We start from the raw sequence: 27,486 nt of genomic DNA on the forward strand, positions 1-27,486 counted from the left end.
TGTTGATGGGTGTTGAGTGCCTGTTTTTCGGTGTGGTGGAACAATCACTAATGTGCAACTGTGGATAAGCATGAGCGATGAAATTTTTTTTGTACCATTGATCTGTATCTATATTTGGCTGGACTGCACAGCATGTACCATCTGTCACCTATTTATTTATTAATTTTTTCCTAATGAGGACCCCCCCACCCCCACTCCCCCCAAACAACATATTCAGCTTTTTATACAACCACACGTTATCATAGTGAAGATTTGCTGTATGTAAAAGTTTGCCATGATCATCTCTACACTAATTTTTTATTTTAGTTGGGATTTTTTTGTTTGTTTTTGTTGTTTTGTTTTTTTTACAATACTGTATGTCTATCATGACATGCAGAGAATGACACAGTAAATATGACTTCTTCAAGTCTTAGATATGTATTGTAGGCTAGTTGACACAAGTTTTAATTATGTTGCTCCAGCGTCGGGAGGATATTGCTATAAAATTGCAGAAACGTTGAGAAATTAAATAGATTTACATTACAAATATGCAAACAGATACAGTAGGTAGCTTTTACTCCTCGGTGATGATTATTTGCATCCACAATGACAATCTATTGATACCAAGACATCTCATATACATTCACAATTTCAAGAAACACTTCAGCAACTTATCTATGAGTCTTGCCTTTTCTCATCCACAGAGTAGTTTTTAAGCGTGTTGGACACCTGCTTGTTGGCGAAAATACACAATTTATGTATCAAGTAGTCAGGAAGAAATTTGGCAACACCGACTTCAGAAAACAACCCGCTAATTATTAGTTAGTTGGCGTCTTCCTTTTGTAGCAATAATACTGGTGTTTTGTGGCAAAAAACATTGGCAATTAGAACACATTTACATAGTGTACTACATAATACAGAGCAGATACAAATCCAATTTGTAAGAAATTCATGTAGTTTGATTGTAATACTTCTTATTCTTCACCTCTTGATCAGTATTTTTTTGTTTGTTTTTTTCCCCAGATGGGTTCAGAGTCTCCAGTACCCTTCATCAGTTACTGTTCACGGATCAGTTTATCACACAATAAAAATGCTATCAAGGGTTTTCTTCTTGGTCCATAGTCTCCCATTCCCTGGTGGTAATTACATCACCAAAGCCATTTAAAGAATTTTCTAGTTTCTATATCCATTTTTACTCTCATTCATAATTCTGCCATCTTCAGCTCATCTCTTCTAGTGCTGTACTCGCTGGCCTGACTTCCACGTCAGATAGCCGTGTCCCACACAACGGCTTGTGGCCTCTGGCAGGGAGGTGTGCCAGTCTTACGAGGTTCAGGTGTCCGTCTCCAGCTAGGGAGGATGGGCATGCTGTCCTGCTTGCACAAGCTTTTGTCAGGACGCCTGTGTGCCTTGATTTCTTTGCACAGGCAGCGCTTACGCTCGATGACTTCCAGCAACTTGCCGTCTCTCTGGGTCTGCGATGTGGATGGGGTGGTGACCCCACTGACAACAGGTTGTCCCTGTGCCAACTGGGCGAGCTGTTGGAACTGCAGCTGCAGGTGGTGCTGTTGCTGAAGCTGCTGAAGCTGCTGCTTTAACTGCAGCTGCTGCTGGTGTAGCTGAAGCTGCTGCTGCTGCTGCCGTGACACACCGGGACCACTGGGACTGCTGGGACTGCAGGGTACTTGAGGCTGGGCCAAACTATGCAGCTGAACGCAAAGGGTTAAAAGTCAAGTTAGTGCTTTCATCTAGTCATTTATCATATGATAATATTTTCATTTATAAACCTACATGATTACTGCAGTGGTGTTACCAGTAACAGCCAGTCCTAACATGTAGGAAAAAAAAGAACTGCAGTTCCTGCAGACAGCCACCAGGATGCAGTCCTGCTGCATCTATTACAGTTTGAGGGAGGGTCAACCAGACACATGCAGACAGTCTCTGCAGCACACTCAAACTGCGTCAGCACTTGCTATGGAGCCAGAAACCGGGTGAAATGTGCTGCTAGAAGACTGCAGTTCACCTCTCAAAACAGAGTACAGCATGTTCTCTAACCCGCAAAGGCCTCTGATTTACTGATTGAGTACTAACCTACGTCATATACCTTTCTCTTTTTTTTTTTTGAGGCAGGCCAGAACCTTATTCTGCTCAGTGGGCATATCTACCAGCTAAAAATAGATCTGCAGGAGCTGTGTCTCTAGCAGTAGGGGAAGTAATAATGAGAACAATATTAATGTTCACTCTCAAATCTACCTGGGATGACGGTAAAAGAAACTGTAGTTGTAAGGCTTGGTGAATATAATACAGTGCATTCACCTGATTCAGGGCTTCTCGTGCTGGTAGACTGCTCTGTCTCTGAACATCTCCTCCACCCACCTGTCTCACTCCAGCAGCAGAGGAGGAGCGACCCAGCCGCCCCACTTCTGTAAGGAAACAAACATTACATTGTGTGCCTGGTAATGGGAGCAGATGGATAGAACTTCATTTCAGCACACAGAGCTATGTTATGTGGCTAGACTTTTGATCTGCGACACAAACACAGGGTGCTCATTATTTAAGGTACTAAACAGTTACTGTCTACTTACCAAAAATTAATTATTTTGGTGTTTATTCCTGATTCAGCAATTATTGTCTTTTCGAATGGTACCAAAATAAGATAAAAACAGGATTATTTGTTCGCACATTCCAAGACAAAGTTAACGCAAAATTTCATAGAAAGGATGCAGTCGAATCCAGAAATGTGACAGGTCACAATTGTTAATATCCTTTTAATAAGGGGCTTACCTATTATATAAATGACAATATATTAAATGTTTAGACCTTATAACTAAATTCAATTAAAATATAAGCTTTTTAAAAAAAACAAAAAAAAACAGGGTGTCTCCCTACCTCCGTTGCGACAGGCAGGAAAGGTCTGGCAGGGAAGAGGCAGCCCTACCCTGGGCAGAGCTCTGAATCCTAGGCTGCTGTCAACACCGGCCAGTGACTCACTGTGTCCAAGAGCCCTGCTTGTGGACCCACTGAAGTGGACTGGGATGCCTGAATGGCCTCCCCGAGACCCTATTCCAAGCTCTTCCTTGTCCGTCCTTAACAGGGCATCAGCACTACCGTTCCATGCCCGCCCTTCATCCTCTGAAAGAGGGGAAGGAAAAGAATACAGGATTGAAAGAACCTTATTTTTAATGGCATTTGCACTTTGTAATAATTAAAACAACCTCTGACTTACTCTCTGTCTCTCTGCTGCCGTGACTGAAGGACAATTTCCTCTGCATAGGCCAGTAAGACCCGTCATCGGCAGATAAACTGGCACTGCTGTCCCAAGGCATAAAGCCAACTTTAGACTGAAGGGATGCAGACCCTCCATTGCTCTTGAACGCACCTTCACCAATACCAGTAAGACTCGAGGGCTGCTGCAGAGATGGTGTCTGAGAGCTGCCTCTCAAGCTCTCATAAGCCGGGGGCCTCCTGAAGCCACCGGAGGGGTAGGTCCATAGCAAGGGGCTGTCCGAGGAGGGCGGCTTGTACGCTGGAAGGCCGTGAGGCGTGTGAGAACGGAGGTGTGGGCGAGAGTGAGGACGCTGGGATGAGGATAATGGCGTGGGGGTTGAGCTGGTGCTGCTTTGAGGCGTTTGGCTGCTCGTGCTGGTAGTGATGTCCAACTGTAAAGAGTGTGGACCTCCTTCCCTATCACGATCCCTTTCTCTGTCTCTGTCTCTTTCCCTGTCCTTTTCCTTATCTCTATCCCTGTCTCTATCTCTGTCCTTGTCTCTCTCTCTTTCCTTGTCCCTGTCTCCTCTACCCCTATCCCTTTCTCTGTCTCGGTCCCTGTCTCTGTCCTTTTCCCTGTCCTTATCCTTCTCACCTTTGTCAGACTTCAGGAGGAAGCTAACTGACTTGCCCTCCTTGCCTGTACTTGAGGTTTGTGTCTGGACTGTGGCCTGGTTAGAAGCCTGGGAGCTGCTCTTGGTCGGCGCAGGAGAATCTCCTCTTTCTGGCTTCCGATAGTGATGGTAGTGTGAGGGGCGATGGTGAGGGTGATGATGGTGATGGGAAAAGGGGGAGGTGGATTTAGAGGAAGGAGGCAGGGGCGTGGAGTGACTCCTGGCTCTCAGTCCAGGAGCTGGGCCTAACTGGGTGTCTCTGCTGTGCTTGTCCTGCTGCGCTGCACTGCCTCCTGATGATTCCTTGGAGCCCGACAGGGATACAGGAATATTAGAAGAGGCCGAGGAAGAGGTGCTCGCTTGCGTTGTTGCGCTTGATGTCTGAGTTCCCATTTTAGTGGAAGCAGATGACTTGTTCTGCACCCCGACCCCGCTGGAGGCTGCTGCAGGCTGAGGGAAGGCGAGTAGCGGGGGCCGGTGCTGTAGAAGATTGGGGAAAGGCGCCGGGATCTTTGTGTTTGATTCTTGCTCCGATTTATTCCCTTGCAGCAGATAGGGTGTAGGAGCTCGTGGTGTGTGGGGGCTGGCAGAGAGGACCTGGGGCACTGGGGTGGAGGATGCAGAGGCAGGCAGAGGAGATGAATGGGAGATTGATACAGTAGCTTTAGGTTTGGAATAGGAAGGGGAAGAAGAAGATGGGCGTGGCAGCGAAGAGGAGCTGCTGGCAGAAGGTGTCACATGAAAGTGTTTAGAGGTTTTCAGTTTCTCATGTTTGGGAGGGAGGTGTCTGTGGGACTCCCTGTCCTCCTGCATTGGGTATTTCATCTCCTCATAGATTGCCTCACTCTGGTCTGAGTCAGAGTCCGGTGTTGTGGCCACAGGGGTTACAGGGTGGGGTGTGGCCGTCTGACTGTCTCTGGTGAACACTTGGCCCACCATTTCAATATAGACTGGCTCATCATCCCCATCTCCTGTCTGAATCTGAGAGTCTGATGCCTGAAAGGGCATTGATGTGGCAGAAGGAGGCACACGTGGAGGAAGAGGGTCAAAGGAAAGCTGGGTGCTGGGACTTCTTTTGGGCTTTAAAGGAGGCACCTTCTTTGCTCCAATCTCTCCAGAGTCAGACTTCTTCATGGCTGCAGGGGACAAAAAAAAAGCAATTTCAGAAGAAAACATAATTTTCTCTGTAAAATATGCACCTGAAAACACATTTCCTACCATTCTTCTTATCTGAGTGTTTTGCCTGGGAGTGAGTGGGTGGAGGCGGAGGTGGTGTCTCAGGAGGAGGTCCTCTGCTGTCAGCAGACGAGGAGCTCAGGCGAGTACTGGGGTGGCGTTTGGGTTTGGCTGGAGGGCAGCGGCCGCCGTGTTGAGATTGGGTGTCTGAGTAATCTCCATTCTCTAGACTTGTATCTCCGGCTCCGACAGCGTGGCAGGACTGTGAGCGCGGCGCCATGGCAGAGGCACAGGAGTGAGGGGACAGGTCCTGGGAGGCAGGCATGGTCATGAAACCCATTCGGAAGTGCCGTCGGAAAGAAGCTAGGTCTCTAACTTTGCCAACAGTAGCTGAGGGGTCATTTTGCGTGGAGCTGGAATCAAGGAACCGGGTCAAGAAAGTGTTAATAGAGGAAAAATACTGTAGCATGAAGAAATCATAGAGAGGTGTAAAACAGTCATGTAATACTCCTTATACTGACCTCCCCTTTTCCTCACTCTCTCTTTGGTCTACAGACATCGTCTTTGCAATAAAGAAATGCCTGCAGGGCGTCTGCTGCTGAGAAAAACACCCTGGAGGCTCCTTTACCTTTCTGCATTCACATCTGTATTCCTCAATGTGTGCTTACCCTTCAGACACATTCAATTAGAAACCAATTGCCTTGTCATAAGCAAGGTACTCGTGTGCACTCTGCTACTGGAATTCCCTTAATTTTTTTTTCACTCATCTCTCTCTCTCTTTTTTTTTTTAAATATGTTTATATATTCAACCTACATCTGTTTTCTGCTCTCAGGATCACTAGAAGCATTTCATCTGTTACCATGGGAACAGTTGTGATTTTCTGGTGTTTGATACTTGCTCTTTGAAATCATCAATGACAGAAGCTACTGCAGCAAAAAAAATGAAACTGACAAAGAAAACAAAGTCTGACAGAATACAGCAGCATTTCACTAAAGTGGGCAGTAGTTGGAATAGCATTTTTTCTTTGGGGTAACTTACATATTTGCAGGGCATGTAAAAAAAAAAAAAAACACAGAATATGTCTCTTATATAGTTAGCACAACAGGATTCAAGTGTTTTTCAGCAGTCTGTGATCGAGCCTGAAGAGCACATCTTCACACAAAACACTAGTTACATTGTAAAAAGCAAAGCTATCTCAGTCATCTTCTTCTTCAGAGAAACACGAGATAAGTCTTTGGCCAACTGTGATCGAAGTAAATTTATTTGCTTTAGTCAATAACATCATGAGCAAAACCACAGCACTGACACTAGGAAAAAACATTCACACGTGTGATAGAATTTTGTGTGTCTAATGTCACAGAAGAAAAAACACACACACAAAAAAAACGAGCATATTTAGAAGGTTATATTCATATTTTGTCTAAATGTCTGAGATCACCAGATGTTGCACCTCTCATTCCTCTATATTTTGCTACGTAAAATGTAAATAGGCAAAAGCTTTCTTGACATTTCTTCAAGTAGTCTACGAGAATAGTTCTCCAGGCTTCTCGTAGGACATTCAAAGCTCTTTTTGGATGTTGGCTGCCCTTTGTTTTGATCCCACCAATTGTTCCCACACTGCTTCAATAGTGTAGAGGTCCAGCTCTGTGAAGGATAATCCAAGACTGATTGTGTGCCACTGTGTGTTTTTTTCTTTCAGATGTGCTTTTATTGCACTGGCAATTTATTATTACTCTCATACCGAAAAATTAAGCTCCTTGTAATCAGATGCTTTCCAGAACGCATTGTATGGTGAATCTCAATCTGCATCAACATGGATCTTTTGACTGCATCTCCAACACCACTGGCAGCTCCAAACCAAGACAGTGCTTCCACTATGTTTTACAAATGACTGTAGAATCTCACTATTTTAACTCTCTCCTGACCAACTCTGTACATATTAAAAATAATTTGAACCAAAAATGACTAAATATGAATGCATATCCAATATGCAATATTTCAGTCACTTGACACACAATTTCAGTCGTGTGTCCAATATCTCAGCCTTTTTTCCTTGTTTCCTGTTTCCTTTTCTTTAAAAATTGCTTCTTGACAGCCACCATTCCACGGAGACCACTCCAGATTGTTTCAGTGAACAGTTTCAGTGAACAGTAGATGGATCCACTGAAGGGCCAGATGTACTGTATCTCTCAGGTGCTGTGTCAGGTCTTTGCTGGATTTGTTCTATTTTTTAGAGACATGACTTTCAAATACTAAGTGCCATAGAGGATTTTCAGGTCTGCCACTTCTTCTTTTGTCATCCACTTGTCTAGTTTCCTCAAAAACATACCATGTTTTTTACCACACCATGCCAAGATGTGCCAGGCTTTCAGTGATTAACTCTTCGGGAAACATCTTGTGGTGCAAAAAAATGCTATTTTAAGCCTAACTGTGTTATATTTGACATTTTTCACACATTCAGCTAAAGAAATGGGAACAAGCTATGTGTTTCTGCAACAGGCTGGTAGTAACAAACTGCCTAAAGACCCAATTTAAAATAGGTTCATTCCACAGTTGTATGTCATGTGCAGACAAATCTTTGGTTTATGTCTTAGGTTAGGTAGCTTTTTATACTTGAATGATTCACAGGTCCATGCTTAAAAAAGACAAATGGAAACATTCCTCTGAAAATGGTCAGGTACAAGGAATGGACAGAAAAACCGAGGGAGAAAATGTCCAAAAAACAACTTCGGAAGACCGTCAGAAAGTCAGGAGAACTATTGGTCAAGACCACTTAAAGAAATAACAAAATGACAAGAAATTCTGGCTCCTTGGAAGTAAAACATAAGGAACTGTGTGTGTGGGAGGGGGTGCACTTGAGACTTTTGCACAGTACTGTAAATTATTCAACCTAGTAGTTAATTGTGACATATAACTATGGGCCTTGCAGCGCTTTCTTTTAGTTCAGTTGCAATCCCTGTGAAGCACAGGAGACAAATGGGGCTTTCGATTTGCATTCAACATTTCAAGCAGCAGAAAATGCAATGAGGCTGCTCGTAGAGAAAAAATAGGGTTCTGTTTTCCTTCTTCATGTGTGAGGCAGTGTGTGTTTATATAAGTGTGTTAGAGGAACAGAGTGCATTGTACATGTATCTTTATCCCCTTGAATGCCTGCGGAGACATGCTAGTGACTCTTCACAATCGACACAGATACAACAGGGCCAAATTAAGCCCAGAACAGAGGCTGAGCTGCTCTTTTTGACTGAAGTGTGCGGTTTTTTTTTTCTTATTTCCATCTAAAGGAAGGAGCTTCCAACAGCTTCAAAACGAGACCAGACTCAGCGGTTCACAAAGTATCAGGACTCCCACTTCTATATTTGCTTTACCTTTCTTGCTGCTTCGCATTAAGCTCAAAATCCGCGGGGGCTAAATGAGATCAATACCACCTTCATATCTGCATTTTAGAAATGAAGCTACAGCCAGCAGCTGGTTAGCTTATCTTACTATAAAGAGGGAGAAACTCTTAGAGAGAACTCTGTCTAAAGGTTACAAAATCTGCCTTTCATCACTTCTAAACCTCACTAAATGAAAATCTGTACTGGAGAATGAGATGAAGCTTGCCATTTCAGGACAACGAGCTCATGTTAATTAAAGGCACAATATGATTCCTGTGCAAATGGGATTTTTTTTATCATGAATATGAGACCAACAGAAATATTGGTCAAAACAATTTCCATAAACAATCTTTATGCTGTAATAACATCCTCTGTCTTGCTTTTTCTTAATGGTATGATTGCGAGCAGATAAATTTAATGTCTTGATCCCAGCAAGCACTAGATAGAAGAAGAAGAAGCAGGTGATGTCATCTGCTTCGCCCTTTGAACCACACCTTTGGTAGATTAATGTACGAACAGACTCTTGAATACTACCTCCATCTCCTTCTCAGAGTGCAAGATATTCCCAAAAGCTTCGATAACTGTGGCGATAAAGCGTTCGCTGAAGAAATCCAGTTCATATCATCCTACCCCTGTAGCAGCTACAGCCCTATTTCTAATTCACCTTTTCATTTGGAGGCAAGGTTTAAGAGCGGGTTATGTTTAAACACCTGAATTAGACCTGGAAGAATGTTATTTTTGAGAACATCAAATCTGATTCGAAGGCAAATCAGAGCAGTCAAGTCGTCTGTCGTTAAAGTCAGGGGTTAATGCTGAACTCTAAGCGTGTGTCTGTCCTCATTCTGTTGGACCTCAGTGACATATCTGACACAGTATGCGACACTTTAATTGATTGCCTTAAGTTATGGGTTGTCACCAGCGTGGTTTCAAAGTGATCCGATTCTTCTTCTGTCACCAGAAGAAAATTATGCAAAAAGTGAAAGTGCCTTGTGGTTTAACCAAAGCAATGAAAGGCAGTCGTTGTGTATTGATTCTCTTAATGATATTATTACAGGGCTGCTTACTAGCATGTGAGAGTTTTAAATGCCCCTAAAGCAACTAAAGGATAAAACATGTCTTCCTTCCGTGACATTAAATAACCACATAGTGAATAAAGTCTTTGAATTTTCCACAAGGTGACAACAGCTGTCTCTGTCTGTGCGTGTCACTGTAGACAGTCACCTCTTCTTTTATGTTTTTTAAGTTTTTCTACTATCATGAGGCCGTGCTGACAGACACAACAAAGTGTTTTTTTGAGAGAAATGAATGAGTTGTCTATTCAGAGCAACTTTTAAATATCTTTAACCGACAACTGTCAATCTGTCCAGTGTGTACCCCACCTCTCGTCCTATGAGTTGCCAGGCTTTACCACTACCAGACCACTAACACTTCCAAGTCAGCACAAGGATTTATTAAAACTATTTACAGTTGTCACGACTGGGAATTGTTCATGCCTTGTGCCATAAGGAACTGTCTCTATTTTTAAAACTCATATTAAAATTCACCTATTTACCATTTGCATCTCCACAGCCTCCTGCGCTTCATGTGATTTCTCTACTGGGAGCCTCGGGATGTTAAACTGTCTGTCAGTGCACAGCTTCCTTTATCCCTCCACTCTTTCCGTCTCCTTCACTCTCCAGCCAGGTCTGCAGTTGCTGTCCTCCCTTAAGTCCGTTCGGTTTTCACCCCTTTTGTCCCTGTGCAGTTTTATCCCTGACCCTGTCCTGTTCGTAATTATCACCGGTCATGTCCCGCTTCCACCTCTGCTCCTCTGGCCCCACTCGGCTCTGCTTTCATCACTCATCGTGTCCCGTTGTCCTACTTGCTGCCCTACACCTTCACTGGCTTGATGCTGCCATGGCGTTGATCTCCGCTGCCAACACGAGGGCCTCCAATTACCGCCGTGAGTCATAAAGCAGTGGACGGCACATCTAAACAAACTTGAATTGTTGTCTTTGATGCTCTCCTTCTCCTCTCGAGCACAAATAGCCCAAACCCCGTGCTGAATTCGGTTAGTTATAGGTGACTCACATTTGAACAGCACATCCTTCCTTCTGCCCCCAAACCACATGCTCAGATACACAAGATCACTCACTCACAGGCTTTTCAGCACAATGCTGTCATGTGAGTGTGATGACGTTAGGTCTGTTTTGACCCTTTTGATGAGTGCTTGAATTAATTTGCTTGTTTGGGGGTTTGATTCTCTTCTCTCTTCTTGTATCTAAATACAAATCTGATCTTAATTCTGATACTACTGCAATAATAAACAAATTATACTGGGCTGAAAAATCACAGAATTATGTGGGACTAAAGTTTAAATATTGTTGACATCGCACTTCTGTGCTGTGATTTACTATGATTGCTTTTCTGCTGGAAGATTGTTTAAAAAAAAAAAGAGTCTGGAGGTGATGCATCAGCAGCTAACTGTGTTCTACTGGTGCACAAATTATAGCCTTGAACACACACTGCACAGTGTTTAGCAGCAAGTCCTCAATGCTACAGTGAAATCAAGCAGCTGCAGAAGAAGTATTCAGTAACCTCATAGTCTGAAAATAAAAGATCTACCTATCCTGCACGTCTCAATCATGAAACCAACACAAAAGTGCCTTAACGCTTACCCGCCATAAAGACAACATTTGATGCCCTCACTAATGTCTGATTCATTTTGTTCTGTAAGCAGGCCTGAAATATGACAGAATCCTCTCCGTTCAGAAAAGAGCTTTAAGGGTTATTCCTAGTAGGATAAAGAGTTAAACTTGTATTCTTTCTTATAGCCAGCAGGCATTCAGTGCTCTGTTTACAAAAAGAACTGTGACTGGGTTAAAGGCAATGGGAAGCCTGTGAATTTGTGGTCTCAATAGTTGATTTAAAACCATATTTTAAATCAAACATTCAAAGAAAACATAGCTTTTTCTATTCTATCTGTCAATTTTGTAACTCATTTTTTAATTCAGTGTAAAAAAAAAGAGAAAAAAAAGCAACAAGTGCCAGTCAGTAACCAGCGTTACTGGTTTCTCTGTCAGATTAGCCAAAATGCTCTACCTGGGGCTTCAGATTTAATTGGTGACATCACGGTGAATGTGTCCATCTTTAACATGACGTCCATGTGCAGAATTATGTACTTAAGAAAAAGCACTAATTTAAATTTATTAATTTTTTCTAAAATCTTTTTTCTTTATTCCTTGTTTACTCTTTTGCTTCTGAAAAGCTGCAGGCCTGCAGAATTTGAAGGGGGCGTGTGCGTGAAATGTACATTAGTCAACCTATAAATCCTCACACTTGCTTCTTAAAAAAACAGTGAAAGAGTGAATGGCCCAGATTTATGTAACATGTTACTGCCAGAAACCATTTGATTTCGTATCCATGTACTATAACACTGTAGTGTATGCATTCAGAAATTACGCAATAACTCAGTTTTCTCATTTCTATCTGTGTTTTTGGCCCGTTTTTGCCTCGTGCAATTCAGCTCTACTAATTTATCTCATCTAAAGACCGTATTAACTTCATCATGACCTGCCGCTATGCAAATCTATGAGATTCACTTCCAGGTGAACCCTTCTGACTTCACGAACAGTGCCTGGAATTAAGATTTTAAAAATTAAACTCGTTCACACTGGCTAAGAGGCTTATATTTCCACTGAACTGAACCCTATTGTAATCCACTCACCTCTTTTTACTTCCCTCTTGGTCTCTCTGCCTCCAGTCCAACCGGCTCTTACGATACAGCAGGTTCATGTCGCTGTGGGATCGCTCCTCCTCGCAGCCTATCACAGCGCAGTGTAGCCGCTTGCTTCGCCTCTCTATGTCACGCAGGAAATGCTCGACTGCCACATCCTGGGCAGAGCCAGAGCTCATGGTATAGAAGAGGACTCAGGGGATGGCAATGTATGTCACAGGCAGCCCTCCTTTAGACAAGAGAAAACAGGAGCTCATTAATCATTTAAAAAAAACCAAAAAAAAAACAAGTTTAATAACTTTCCAGCTTGCATGCAGATGACAAGATTGACAGTGATTACTTTGTTCATGCGGCAACATAAATAATCAACTCCAAATTACTGGCAAAAGTTGTAAGGGAGTCATTGCTTATCACGCTCACTGTGTCATAGTGAACAATCCTTCCCATTACTCTACCTGGCAGCCGTCATAGCGAAGACACGGTGATGCATGATGATGATGATGATGGAGGTTGCAGCTTTGTTTACCCCTGCCTCTAGTGTATCACATGAAAACTATTTATACTTTCATTATCCAGTTATGAATATTTGAGTAAGCATGGTAAATCAGCTGCAGAGCATCTTTGGCTGCAGGCCCTGGGATGGCCTATCTAAGCCTGTCTACTAGCCAGAAAGTAATGCAGTTTGTCATATGTAGTGCATGCACAGCTTCCTCCTCACGCTCCCTCCATGTGAAGTCAGGCTTGTTGTGGGGCAGATATCTGGGAGTCCAACAGTGTTTTCATGTTGGAGAACGTGAGTGTGCAGCGCAATTGGCTAAGAAAAGAGCAGATGTCAGCTGATGCACGATGCTAGTGTTTTTCCACCATAAATAGAAATAGAATGTGTTTTGATGGTGGACACTCAAGTGGTATCGTCGGTGCCCCTGGCATCAGCATGAGTTAAACGGCTTTGCTGGGGAACTAAATTGAATCAGCCACTTTACATGACATGCATTATTAAGCTAAGCTTGTTTGCAGTGTAGCTGGTGAGTAATTTTAATGGTCCGCATTATCAGATATTCTCACAAAGCAGAAAACGGGGGGAAACAAGCAATATGAATCAAATGTGGTGGAACACATGCGAATCCAGTTTAATGAGACCTGATTTACAATTAAGGTCCTATGATGCTTCACACAGCATGAAAATACATCAAAACGTATATATTGACACTTTCCAGCTGTGCTGTTGTTTTCCTAATTCTGTAGATATTTTCGATAACTTAAGCAGTTTACCATCGTCTGCACACCATTTTCACTGCCAGTGCAGTAGCTCAGCTATGTCTTACTATAAAGAGAAAAAGCACACAGCGAGAGCAGCAGGCGCTGTCACCTGGGCCAGGTGGCATGTTGATCTGTGTACCTGTGTGTGATTCTTTTGTCACAGCCCAGTGTGTCATCCAGTGTGTCAGCGTGGCTACTGCTATTCTTGTACCCCACAGCTCTGACCACAACCTCGACCACTGCTGCTGCCGTGTTTGCTGACTCAATGTTAATTAGGTTAGGGAGCTGTGACTGTAGGTTGGGCTTTTGTTATAATTGGAGCTTTGATTTTGGTTTCTAGGATCTGGCAGCTGAGTAGGCAGCCCCGCAATTGTCACATTACACCCTGTGGGTTGGTGTACAATTAGCCAAGCTAAAAGAACCGAGAGTCCAGCATCTTATATATCTACAGGCAGGTTTGTGTCATCAGACCAGGCTGCAAAATATTGTTTTTACAAGCCACATAAAGCATGCAATACGCTCATATAGGGTGCCTGTTATTAATCCCCAGAGTCACTTTCTAACCCAAATAAACTGAGAGCGTTTAGGAAGTTGTTTCAGGAGCATCTGTAGGGTCAGGAGTCGCTTGAATTCCTCATTAAAACCAGGAGGCAGATGGAGCCATGATTCACGTAACTCAATCTGCATGCAACGCTGCAAACTACTCATTCATGCACATAAGCAAACATCACACACACATACTCACACACACACATATTCAAGGCCCCCATAACACCCTTCAAACACCCTCTATGTGTGTATGTGTATAGCAGTAACTGAAAAAGCTCCGCCAATATGACTACTATAGAGAAACGGGAATTTATCGAGGCACATCATAATCACCTATGTAAAATATGACAATGTAAAACATTTACAGTGTGATTTATGAGCGTAACAAAAGTTATGAGTGAAACATTATGCAGTCAGGGGATTCACTCTGGGTGTACATTTTGTGGTATCTCATTTCTAAAACCTTTCCTTCTATAGCTGCTACTGGATTCACAGCACTGGAAGGCTTTGTGCTGCAGCCCTCTGCCCTCCAGTCTCCACCTCAGCAAGCGGTCCAGCAGTGTTGCTTTACCTCGCTGTTAGGGAGACAGCAAGACTGCAGAGTGGACGGACACATCATCACACTGGCGTGGCCTCGATAAAAGGGCAAAATTTCTACAAAACACTTATGTTTGCGTTTGCAGAGGCTGGATAGTTAACATGTTGCTAACATGTTGCAGCAAATAATTCAATAATCAATCTGTGACAATAGGTAAGGAAACCGGGGGGGGGGGGATCAGGATTTTCTCAACACCATATTTTTGGCTCACTTTATCAGATATTTAGGAAACAGTGCGCTATACATATCCTTCACTTTGTTTGGTCTCTCCTGAATACCAAAGTCATTTCAGCCCACATCTGTATGGTATCTCAGCACCTGAGCTGGACAGCACAGCCTGAGAAACAAACAGAGGAGAGGAGGAGAAGAAGAGAGAGGCGGTGAGGAAGCAGTGCATGAGGATGGAGCAAAACGTTCAGTGGAAGAATGAGCAGCCTGAAACACACACAGCTAGGAGAGGAGGAGAGACAGAGGCAGCGGGAAAGGGAGAGAGAGAGAGGAGGGGGCATGGTGAAAAATGGGGGAAGCCAACAAAATAGAGAATCACTGATATAGCAACACGGGGAAGAAGACGAATATGATTAGGCGGAAAACGTACTGCCCAGACAGACTGACGGAGGAGAAGCTAGAGACAGGGAGCATGGGAGCAGAGGGAATGTGCAAATGGAGGCAAGTGCAAGGGAGAGAGGATAGAAAAAAAAAACAGTGAAAGGCAGCCAGACTACAAGAATGGGGGAGGGAGGTGAAATCAAGCCTCTCACACTAGTCGCTGTGTGTGGTCTCCTAGCAACACTGTCAGCATCTCTTCCTTAGCCGCTGAATATTCACAAAGCAGGACGTCAGCCTCATCATACAGGATGATCCCAGGGTTAAACTTCACTGCAGCTTCATTTGTACCCGACTCTCTCAGGATCAATAAATATCACATGTTTCTTAAATAGCACAGTATGTATCTTAGTAGTATCTGTACTGAGCTACACAGGGGCTAATATTAATCCAGGCAAATACACTCAAATGATAACGCTTAGTATTTTAAATCCTATAAAGCCAGATTTGAACCATTTTCTTTTTCAGTGAGACAAAGATTAATAAAAAATACTTAAGGTGAGAATATACATACCAGCTGATATACTAAATACTGTAAAGAATTAAACACCAAAGTAGGAGGGATGTGAAATCCACCTCCTTCTTCTCAGATAGCCATCACAAATGTTTTTACAGTTAAACGCCAACTTTCACATTGGCTGGATACACATTATTGGGTGAAACAGCTCATTACTTCTTTCAGCCCAAACCATATCAGCAGTTTATATGAGCTGTTTTTATGTCTATGATTTGCTTCAGTCTGAAATACTTAACTCCAGGCACAGAAGTCTATTCAGTTTCTTATTATGCAGGGCTGAGAATAGGAAATCTAAATCTGATAGAGTCAAGGCTCATTTAATGTCAAATGTAAATGATGACCTGTGTTGAGCACTTTCCTTAACAAGGTAACATCTGGTGAAGAGCTGCTTTTTAACAATCGAATGAAATACTCATTTATAGTAAACATATTACAGCATGACACGAGAGCTTCAGCATAGCACTAGGGCACTAAATACATTATTATGGGGGGAAAAAGACTACTACATGATCATTTAAAGGTTATTATAAGTTTAAGCAATTTTTATAAACTCCCTGCAAAGCAGGGTAAAAGGGATTTAACAAATTACTCCACCAAATCATATCGTTGCACATATTTTTAGAGCACTATAAAATGCTTAGAGAGTCAGATGAGATGATAAATACAAATCTGATGTCTGCAAGGTAAAGCCACAAGCCAGTTTACTTTGGTTATCGGATCTCAAAAGACAGAAAGTGGGGGGGAAAGCAAGCCTGAGCTGTGTCCAAAGATAACAAAATTCCCCAGCCACTTCCTCTGAAGATCACTAATTAACACACTATATCACATTTATTTATATAGTGTGTTTAGAGGTGCTGGCAGGCATTTTTTTTTAGCATAGTAAGGCTTGCTGTTTTCCCACTTCCAGTCTTTGTGCTGGTCTAATATAGCAAGGTTTTTTAGCAGGTTTTTGGATCTTCCCATGAAAGAACCCTCAAAATATTTTGTTAAATTTGGTTAATCTCAGCAGAAAAATATAAAAAGTTAACGCGACGCAGAGACGGTGCGTGGCAGAGTGACGAGGACTGGTCAGTTGTCGAAAAGTTGCCTTTTTGCAAGTACAAACATGCTTGCAAATATATTAATGGCCAGATTTTTCTCACGCTTTCTGTTTACAGAAACTGAACTTGCAGTGGGAAATGCTGTCCTAAACATTTGGTGAGTCAAATCATTTAATAATTTATGACAAGCTGTCCACCTTTAACGCATCTGAACGCGGGAACAATGTCACATTCATAAATTCTGCGATGCCTGTTTTGGGATCAGAAGGAGAAGATGTCCATTTGGAGCACTGATAAATGATTCATGATCAGCTCAAGAAATACTTTGCACGTGTTATTTCTCCAGAATCGGGGTTAAACTTGTTTAATGTCAGGTTCAGTCAACCACCCGCTGTGTAGGACCTGACTTCGGCTCTTAAACACTTAAAGATATTTCTGCCTTTAAAATCAAAGACCCTTTACACTCTGGCCAGCTAACCTGCAGGCCAGAAAACACTCCAATTGACACCTATTGCTTTGTGGGCTCGTGCACACAAACAAATCAATGTAACCCTTCCTCAAACCAAAACAATCACTTAAAGTAAAACCTGTGAATGTGTGAGCCTGTGCATTGTGTGACTCACAAATTTACGTTTGTGTGCGGTGTGTGTGTGATGGGAAGAATTCTCTCAAACCACAGTCACTTCTTTCATCTGAGGGTTACAGGGGCTCAAGCGTGCCTTCAGCTTCTCTTCGTGCATTGCTGTTGTGTGCTAAATTCTCTACAATATTGCACTGTGCAGTGAGATGCCTCTGGATGATGAGAATGGACAGGAGGAGGAGGTGGTGGAGGAGGAGGAGGAAGATGTATCATTTCAGGACAAGGATGGAAGGCTGGTGCATAAGAGATAGAGAAACGTTTCAGATGTCTTTCTCATGTTTTGGGCATGAAAGAATTGCAAAGCAGCTATCAGGAAAAACTGGGATGTAAAAAAACAAAAAACCCTCCAAAACCCTTAATGACAAAGTCATTGCTTCAAAACATTAAACACACAGAAGACACATGTACACTCACTTAAAAGTATGTGAACGGGCACTTCGCACACTTTGGGTTCTCCTCCTCAGCGTTGTTCAAACCGAGTGACCACTAAATCTTTCATGGAGCGCTACCAAAAATATCCCACAAAAAGCGCTCCCTGATTCCTCAGGATACAGCCCTGAGCCACAACAAACGTTCAGAGATGCTCAATGTATGCACCTTTTCTCCCAAGAAATAAATCCACTATTGTCAGAGCAAACAACACACGGATCGTGGATAGAAAACATGACCAGTCACAGCTGGTCAATAATAAAATAATTGCAAGAAAAAAGGAAATAATGTCGCTGCAAACGATGTCTTTCTGGTCAAAAAGAGGCAGCGAGCCAATGACCTCCCAATCTCCAGCTCCCACCTCAGCTTGCCCTTGCCTTCATCATCTTCTGCTGGAATCTGCAGTAACCAAGGTGACCCACTGCACTTAGCATACATGAACACTTAACAGCTTGCACATTCGCAAGCCTTTACACAACACTGGGCAGATTTTCCTTCGGTCTGCAGCTTGTTGTTCTATCACATGCATAAAGGGTTGTGGGAATATCAACTCATACCGCAGAGATAAGATTCAGAGCAGACTTTTCTCCGGCAGCGGCATGTGGACGCTGACGAGTGCTGCCACTAGATGTGCTACAATTTGAAAAACGAGCAGGGTCCCTTTAAGTTAGTCTGGCTTTCGAAGATTGCATTAACAAAAAAATTGAGGGAATTCACATCATATAGAAAAATGTAGTCTCTGTTTTGTTTGTCTTTTCATCTGGCTGTTGAAACCCAGACTGTGAGGTATAGCGCCGCAGGGACAAGAGTAAGAACTGTGGAAGAGGGAAGAAAAAAAACTCCTTAATGCTTCCACTTGTGCATGAGGGGAAGAGCTCCACTCCGCAGCTGCACACGCTTCACTGAGCCAGCATCCTTCTCTACCCAAGATCTGACTCATTTTCGGATGTGGATTACCCTGCAATATTGTCTTCCTGTTAGTTTCTTCAGCTTAAAGTCATATATTTAGATATCTAGTTTACAAAATTATCGTGAAAATATCCAAGTAGATAAAACTCAAGATGCTCAGTTTTGAGCATCTTGCCTTTCTCTGTTAGGTAGAAAGGCATGTTTTTCAGTAAATTATATCCCTTTGCATGTTTTATCTATTTTATAACAGGCAAAACCAAAATAATCTGCAGCTCTGTGGATGTCCCTTCCCCAAACATGACAAACCTTATAAACTATTCAGCAACAATTAAGCAAACTCAAATAGCCCAAAGCAAAAAAGGATCAGCTGAACATCACTAAAAGCTACACATATGATTTGCCTCACAGCAGTTCATGGGCTTGACTCACATCTTCCCAGAGCTAACGCATTCAAACAAGCAAAAAAAAAAAAAAAACAAAGAAAAAAAATTTGCCTCTGGCTAGAGAACAATGTCCAGAGATAGCTGCAGAAGAATAAAAAACAAGCATGAGGACCGAGGTGAACTCTATTCAAAAATCAAATCAAAACATCGCCACACACAAGAAAGCATCAGAACTCTCCCCCAGTTAGTCATACTGAAAAAAAAAACCAACCTGCGTGTCAGACCGGCCTCCGTTTGATTGACAGATGAAGCAACGGCAGCGTTGGTGTGATTAGCAAAGCCAGGTAGGCCACAAGTGGTCTTCCAACATTTGAATCAGCCTACTCTTTGTGCTCAACATCCCCCGATAGTGTAGGCTGTACAGGATAAGCACACACATGCCCACACACACACAGCTCTCCCACTCATTGATCTCATTACAAACAAATCACATCTCTTAGGGACCATGTTATGCACCCCATAGTGTTCAAGAGCAGGACAGTAACTCATGACAAGAGGGTTTTGTAACACATTAAGACATGACAAACTTTACATGATGTTAATAGCTGGTAAAAAAAGAAAAGAAAAGAAAAGAAAGAAAAACACACACACACACTTAACTGCCAGCTCTTTTCTGTCTTTGTATAAAGTGAATAAAATCGCAACAGGGACTTTTTAAAGGTGTTGAATCAGGTCAAGCATGTCTGAGAGCTTTCCAAAGCCGTGCAAACTGAAATGAAAGAGAGGTACAGGTGTGTCGTCCATACAGGTATGATTGGCAGGCTTTCAGCAGGAGGGTCTCACTTGAGCAATTCCTATTCTTGTCATTCCTGCTGCTCACTGTACTGACAGTGATGAAATGAAAAGGCCATAACTGGGGCAAATGGCAGGTGATGGCAGATTACACACTGCAGGGGGCCCGATGGAGGCCCCCTGCTTACTCGCGTTGTGGTCGCGTTGGACACATGGCCAGAAAAAGCAGATGGAAAAAAAAATGTCACTTATAACAAAATGATGGTGAGATACGTGTCCAAAAAACAGGAGTGTAGCATTTGACAGTTTAACATCCTCTACGTCCGCTTTTGATGTACCTGCTGTACATCTTGCGCTCTTGCGCAATAATGCGCAAAAAACTGCGAGCAAATGTGGCGAGCTGAAAGAGTACCAGCTGGATTTTGAACTAAAATACTCAAGTGTTTAAACTCGTTACAGGGTTTAAAATACTGACTTTTAAAAAATGAATTATTTCTCAAAAGAAAACGGCCCAGATTGGGGCAAAGATAAAATAACCTGCATGATTCAGAATCCCTTCCCCAATCCCAACAACTCATATTGCTTGTGGGACCCCCCAGCATATTTTTGTGTGCAATTAGCTGGAGTTCCTTTTGCTGCCAACTAGCTGAGCAGCTGCAGTCTTTTCTCTTTTTTTAACAGGACAAGGCAAAATTGCTCTGACATTTAAAAAGCATATTTAAGTTACACTACAATTAGAATTTACATTTCTGAATGTGCGATCGCCTGTTTCAAACACTGCTGTGCTCTCAGTTTTTGCTGGTTTACGATGACCTTTGGCAATGTCATAGACAATAAATTATCACTGTGAGACACTCCTAAGACCATTATGTCTCCCCATCAGTTTGAGACCCGCTCACTCACACAATACAGCGACATGCGGAGGAGCAATATTTGCAGAACATGATACGCTTTTGATTGTTTGCGTCACACAACTGCCCCGATTAACACGTTTCTGCCTCCTAATCGTTTAGCAAACATTAATGAAGGTCTCTTGAAGGTCTTTAGCATAAATGTAAAACATTAATGAGACCGGGGACATTAACATAACACTATGGACCACTTTGGTCCATTTATGCATGCCTAAACATGTATAATTTCAAAAAAAAGAAAAGAAAAGCTGCATTGTGTCCCTCCTGTAATTTCAGATTTTGCCAATTACTGTTCCAACATAATGACCCTGAAATGACTTTGCTAACAGCTTCTTGGCAAATAATAATAATTATTTAAAAAAAAGAAAAAAATGATTTGAATGGCTCATAAAAATGTGTAAATGTGTAAACTTATGTTTTGATGAAAACATCTGCATTTTGTTTGCATTTATTTATGATGCTGCAAAGACACAGATGCACACAGGAGGCTGGTGATTAACGTGGCTTGAGCCTGGTGCCAACAAGAGAGGAGTGACTGCTGGCTTCTAACTTTATTTATTTTGCATGGTACCATGCAAATGACTTTGAAAGGTTTAATGAGAAGAAAACAGAGGGGAAATGAACAAAGATGAGTTGCCTCAAGGAAATCATTACCACACATCATTACTCTTGACTACACACTGCAGTGAAAGCGGATGCTCTAAGATACTCACAATCCAGAAAGAAAGCATTTAAATAGGGCATTTAATTTAAATTTTCAGTGGTTAATTTGCCCATATACATTCAGTCATCCTCCGGTCAGACAAGGGACAGACGTCTATGAGCTTTTAATGTGAAGAGCTCTCACAAAGCAACAGCATCCACCAAAGTGGACGCAGAGGGACGTCCCAGATAAAGCAACGAGGAGTCATTTGTAGCGCAAAATAATAGCCCCACCTCTTCCCTCAGTGCGTGCAGGGTCTGCCTATTATTCTATTATATTTTGCTGTGTTTTTGTTTTGCTTTTCAGAACCTGTATTTAGAGCAACACAGAAAAGAAGAGTGGCCAGTATTTCAGTCTTCTCTATTGAGAAAAAAAGAAAGAATTCATAGTGGGGGATGAAGATGAAGAAGAAGAAGCTTAATGAGAATCAATTTAGGGTTCTTCTTTTATTTTTGTGTAGTCTTGGAGTAAAAAGGGAGGAAAAGCAGAAGACAAAGGGGGGCAGTCATCGAACAATGTTCAGGTCTGGGTTTGTATCCAGGACATGGTTTGTAAATGGCATGCCCTTTAATCAAGAAGCCGCTAGAGACCTTTACCTTTAGCCCTATATGTACTCCTATACACTGTGTCTGCTTAAAGTAGCTACATGAAAAAGTGAGTCTGATCTACAAGCAAAGGCTTTAGTGTTAAGGTTTGACGGGCACTGGTGATATACCGGTTTAAAACTGAACCAGCAAACCTGGTAAATTTTGATTTTATTAAATTTTTATACAGCTTTAGATTAAAGTGGACCTGTTATGTGTTTCCTTCTTTTCTATAAACATATACTTTTACATCGGGGGAAATCATTATAAACATGGCCAAAGTTTGAAATAATGAGATCAGCATCTGTCGGTGTTTGTTATCCCGGTGAGGCATAAGCTCGGGCTTGAGACAGCTCTAAACACTTTCTATTCTGCAAGAAGTCAGAGAGAGGGGATATCCCATCTAAGGCACACGGTTCTGGCTGTAAGCACAAAAGTCCCACCCCCTTCTGTTCTGAACTGTCTGTTTAAAAGGGGCAGCCAATCAGGACAAAGCTAGCTTAAAGGGAATCCAGATCTAAGAGCAGAAATATGGACCTGGAAATGAAAATATTGCTTTGACTTTGTGACTTTTTTCCAAGTTTAAAACATTAACCTTCCTGTCTGAGTTTGGACAAACAAGGGGAATAAACCTTAGCAGAAAAAGAAGGCTCAGACTGGTCCTTTTGTGGTGTCCTATGGGATGTGTAGACATTCTTACTAGGGCCTATCACAGGATATCCTCTGCTCTTTCAGCTGTGAACATTTTTTTAATCGGTCTCTTAGAGTTCTCATTATTTAGCAAGCTCAGCCCGACATTATGGCCAGAATGACGCCACATTAACAACTGATAATCGCTGTATTGTCACTTATGTGACACAAAAACAGAATATCGGCCTCATCAAGGGGTCATATATTTATAAACCAGATTTTTTTCAATGTGACAAAAAAGAAATACGTCCTTAAAGATTCCTGATTTATAAGCATATAAAGCCTTAACAACTTTTCTTTTAAACCCACAGCTCTCCTCTAGCATATCCACAACACAAGACTCAAGAGAATATCACAAACTTTCCTCAAAGCATCTGAATCTCCCTTTGTTAAAGATTCCCATCAGATATAAACTGACACAGGAGTGCCAGTAAAAATACAAAGAGGATATGCTGTCATTTTAGAAAGGAGCATGGGCAGTAACAATCAATAACAACACTGCAAAAATCTTAGTTTGACCAAAAGTTTTTTAAAATGTGTGTAAACCATAATTTTACTGTTAGATTTTACAAACAGAAGCTGAAAATCTACCTGTTTGAGAAGCAGGAACACGTGAACGTGTAGCATTATTTCACTAGCTTACCTTAAAAAATGAATTAAACATGGATCAACATCATATGTTGCTGCCATTTGAGAAAAAAAATGATGTTCAGCTGTAGTATTCTTTTGGTTTTTCATCACTTTTGCAAGCATTACATTTGTTGAACATATACGGGGGGAAGTGAAGATGAGCGACAGAGGTACAAATGTGGCCAGACTTCACCTGGGAAACCCACTGAAAAGATGTAAACTAAATATGCACCAAATAAAGAGGAAGAGTTGATCAAAATGTGCTTTTTTAACTGTCTGCAGTCACTCACATTGATCACAGTCTGTAACAGAGGCAATCGTGGTCATTTCTGATTCCATATGTCTCATGTTCTTCCTTAAAAATAGCACTGTATGCTAACATTGCCCACATTAGACTATAGTATTACTTTTAACAGCATGCTAATATTCAAACTCTAGGGAAACAATCTGTTTTGGTGCTTCAGTTAAAAAGAAAAAAACCCCATTAGTGCTCATCTAGACACGGGTATCTACTCCACCAGAGAAATGGGCTTAAAATGTCAGCATCTGCCAAGTCTGTCTCTCATCCATCAGTCCCCTCACTCTCTGTGTTTCTTTCCTATTAGTCCCCTCTCCTCTGTGGCCACGCATAGGCCATCCCTCATCCTCACTGGATCCAGTAATTTCTCATTCGTTTTTAAATCAGACATGATGCACACAGCGGGCTAGAGCAGCTCAGCATTTCCATCCTCTTGATGGAGAGAAGCTCAAATGCAGTCAGAATCTTTCTTTCCTCATCAAAAACACTAGGGACTTCCTTTTTTTTAATTATTTCCATTAGTAAATAACAACAATAACCTCCGCTCAATTTCATTTCTTCTTCAAGTCTTTTGCTATATTTCATGTATTTTTTAAAAGCTCTAAATATTAATTTAGTGGGATAAACCTCTCTGGGATTGAAGGGCATGAAATGAAACCCACTCTATTTAATTCCCACCACTTCCTGCTTTTAATACCACAATAAAATGACTGCGCCCGCAACGCAGAGCTGCCACTTCCTGTTTTTAATCACATTTCGGGACAATCACATTTTGAGATCACTAGGTGAGCCCGGCAGTCAGTGACAGGTGGTCTGAGCACCAGTTTTCTTCTGCATGCAAAACACACTGCACAGCATGTGTAGCTCATAGCCTGCACTCAATGACCCCAAAGTCACAGCTGCTCTCACCCAACCCCGATCCACTCTGTAGCTAGGAGTGGTTAAGCCAAACTGCACAAGAGATGCTCACATAACAGACCCTGATTATGTGCATCTGTTAACCTAAGCTAGATTTAAATGAACGTATAGGAAGATTTTGGTCTTATTAAGCTCCAAGGTCAACTGGGACTGGCTAGTAAATAGTGTCAGTCTCAGTTTCAAGCAGTGAAGTATTCAGTCTTGCTGGTCCAGCATCTTTAAAGGCAAATGATTACATTAATTGCACATTCAAAGTGGAGGCCTTTATTATTCATGTTGGGACTGCTTTGTCCTTTTTAAATGCTTTTATTTGTTTTGTGGCAGGCAGACTATACCTACAATAAACTGTATGTGGATATTCCATTTTCTTCCAACACGAGCTTCCTATCTGTAATATTTTGAAGCAGTCTAATTACAAGTTGTTTTTTGGTTTTTGTTTTCTTGCCTTCTTCTTCTTCTTTTTAGGGTGGAGTGTGACGAAGAAATCTCTCAGCGGGAGTGTTGTTCAGAGGCTGTTTAGAGGCTGTCACGCCCGGAAGGCGGGTGGGGTATGGGGTATGGGTTGAGGGGGGGAGACATTGCTGACTAGCCTTAATTTTGCGTTCAATTCACAACTTCTCGACGCTTTTGAATCGTCTTATGGAGGATCTAAGGAAGAATACTGCGGCAGTTGATCGAGTATTAATCACCAGATGGCTTTCCCTTTAGAAAAGAAAAAAGAAAGAAATCTAGTGATGTGGCTCCCTCCATCCAGACGCCTGCCTCTCTCTCTCTCCCGCACCTCCAAGACGCGCCAACACATCCTCACCTGGATGCGCACAAACAAACGCACACATACACACACACGTCACCCCTATACTCACAATCAGAGTATTACCGCCCATTCACACACGCACGCGCGCACGAACGCACACACGCACACACAAAAACACACAACCGTGCTGCATTTACGGACTCGTATAATCCGTAAACATGCAGATGTTTCCCATCACGGCCATGCAGATTAAGACTCCAAACACTGCCGCCCCTGTCACCGCTGATCTGTAGATATTTTTGATTAACAGCGCCGTGCATGCTTCAGCATCAATAGTCAGCTGATGCGGGCTTGTTTTCTGGTGAAATATTTATACGGGCATGTCACGACTGTACACGAGCTGTGGGTTATTACTGCGTGGCGATGTGGCGATATCTGCACGGATCTTTTACGTTTGGGGCTAAAATACGGGCCTCGCATTGAATGACGCGAGCCGCGAGGCTTCAAGGTTGAACAATTTGGCTAGTGAACACACGGCGGCTCGCTGTCACCCGTGCACTCTGGTGAAATTTACCATGTTTTCCTTTGCTAATAAGGCAGACCATAACCACGACAGCTGTCTACGTGGGCTAAACGATTTTGTGATTTATGCAGCAAAAACAAAACACAAATGAAGGTGTGATACCTACCTTGATAGCTGTAGAGTCTACGGCTGGCGCAGAGGTAGACTGTGCCGATCGCCTAAACCAGTTGCCCAGACTCGTAAAAAAATCAGACAACAACAAAACCACGCCGGTTGTTGATGACACAGCTGTCTTGGTAAACAGGAGGGAAGGGAAATGAATCCTTTCCCAGATGTGTCAATTGACGTGGAAATAAAAAATTAGATATTCAGACGCCGATCACCGGACTGACGCCTTTTCTTGACGTGAAAGGTCTTCCATTTTTGGGGGGATAAACGGCGCACTGTACTACCGAGGATCGCTGTAGACTGGCCGGTGCGAGATCTTATTGAAAACCAATATGCAATTCAATGCGACGTTAAAATGCTCCCCAGCCGACACCATCCTTGTGTCTGTGTTTCTTTCAAAATCATCCGCAAAAGAAACACGCTCTCAAATGCGGAGATGAACAGAAAGAAGAAAAAAAAACGTCAAAACAAAAAATGCGCAGATGTCAGCGCGCTGTGCTGGTTCAAGCGCTGGGCATCCTCACTGAGCATTTGCATTCATATTAATATTCATACAGTACTTCCTGAGAGCAACCCAGTGGTTGTTTTGAGAAAAACTGATTCCTGTTATCCTGCTATTTATCTCTCAGTGAAAGTGAAAGCCACAGAAACTGCTCATATTAACAGGACACTCATTAAATGTCCTTACTTTTTTTTTTAAGGCTTTTTATGCAAACAACAAAAAGCCCTTTTATTTCACCAGAGTGCTGTGATGTGCAACAACAAAGTCAGCCTGCCATATAAAAACATTGTAGGAGGATCGCGGTGATGTAATGGAGGATAAAATACTATTAAGTATAAAATGAGCTCGCCAAAAAGCCCGCGCTGAGTACCACAAAGTAGGCTAAGCCGTCAGAGGAATATTAACATTTTGTATTAACTGCCTCCAGATGACCATGCAGTGAAAGCAAAGAATATTAGAGGACATCATAATATTAAATGTAAAAATACCCACTGTTGAGTGCAGATCTATTTTCTTTCATATTTCCCGGTGATATGATCAAACACTGGCATTTTCTTTTTTCTTTCTTTCTTTCTTTTTTTTTTTTTTTTGAAGGTGGGTGTCACATGACCAACTAGCCAACACATGGCCTGTGTGAGGCTGACACGCCCCCTAAAGTCAACGGGAGACTATATGGGTGACTGGGTTGGAGTTAAAAGTGAATCTTTCAGATATCGAGATTAGGAGTGCTCCCTCTTGAGAAACACGCTGTAATCATGTGTATCAGTGGAATCTTTGGACTGCCACAAGTAGAGCCGTAAATCCAAAGTCCACGTTTAGGTTTGATTAAAACTTTTCTAAATATTGATCAAAGTCACTTAAGGAATGCATATGACGTTTATGTCATATGCATTTATCGCTGTTGGAGCCTAAAGATGATCTGCTGGGATAAAATCTGGTGTTAGCCCATTTAGGAT

At 42.2% G+C, this 27,486-nt stretch overlaps 1 protein-coding gene across 2 annotated transcripts; it reads right to left on the reverse strand.

Annotated features, from left to right (window-relative positions):
• Positions 1-204: 204 nt before the first annotated feature.
• On the reverse strand, positions 205-27,062 carry LOC134637550 (neuronal tyrosine-phosphorylated phosphoinositide-3-kinase adapter 1). Of its 2 annotated transcripts, none has more exons than XM_063488003.1 (7): positions 27,023-27,062; positions 12,118-12,355; positions 5,079-5,449; positions 3,206-4,996; positions 2,869-3,111; positions 2,296-2,402; positions 205-1,688 (listed from the first exon to the last, which is right to left on the reverse strand). In XM_063488003.1, exons 2-7 carry the CDS (start codon positions 12,303-12,305, stop codon positions 1,245-1,247), a joined length of 3,144 nt encoding a protein of 1,047 aa, XP_063344073.1. In that variant the 5' UTR covers positions 12,306-12,355; positions 27,023-27,062; the 3' UTR covers positions 205-1,244. The 2 variants fall into 2 exon arrangements, with proteins under 2 accessions (XP_063344073.1, XP_063344072.1); XM_063488002.1 differs by lacking the exon at positions 27,023-27,062 and adding an exon at positions 26,027-26,547.
• Between the last annotated feature and the right edge of the window lie 424 nt (positions 27,063-27,486).

Source organism: Pelmatolapia mariae, linkage group LG10_11, assembly GCF_036321145.2.
Source record: "Pelmatolapia mariae isolate MD_Pm_ZW linkage group LG10_11, Pm_UMD_F_2, whole genome shotgun sequence".
NCBI classification, from domain to species: Eukaryota; Metazoa; Chordata; class Actinopteri; order Cichliformes; family Cichlidae; genus Pelmatolapia; species Pelmatolapia mariae.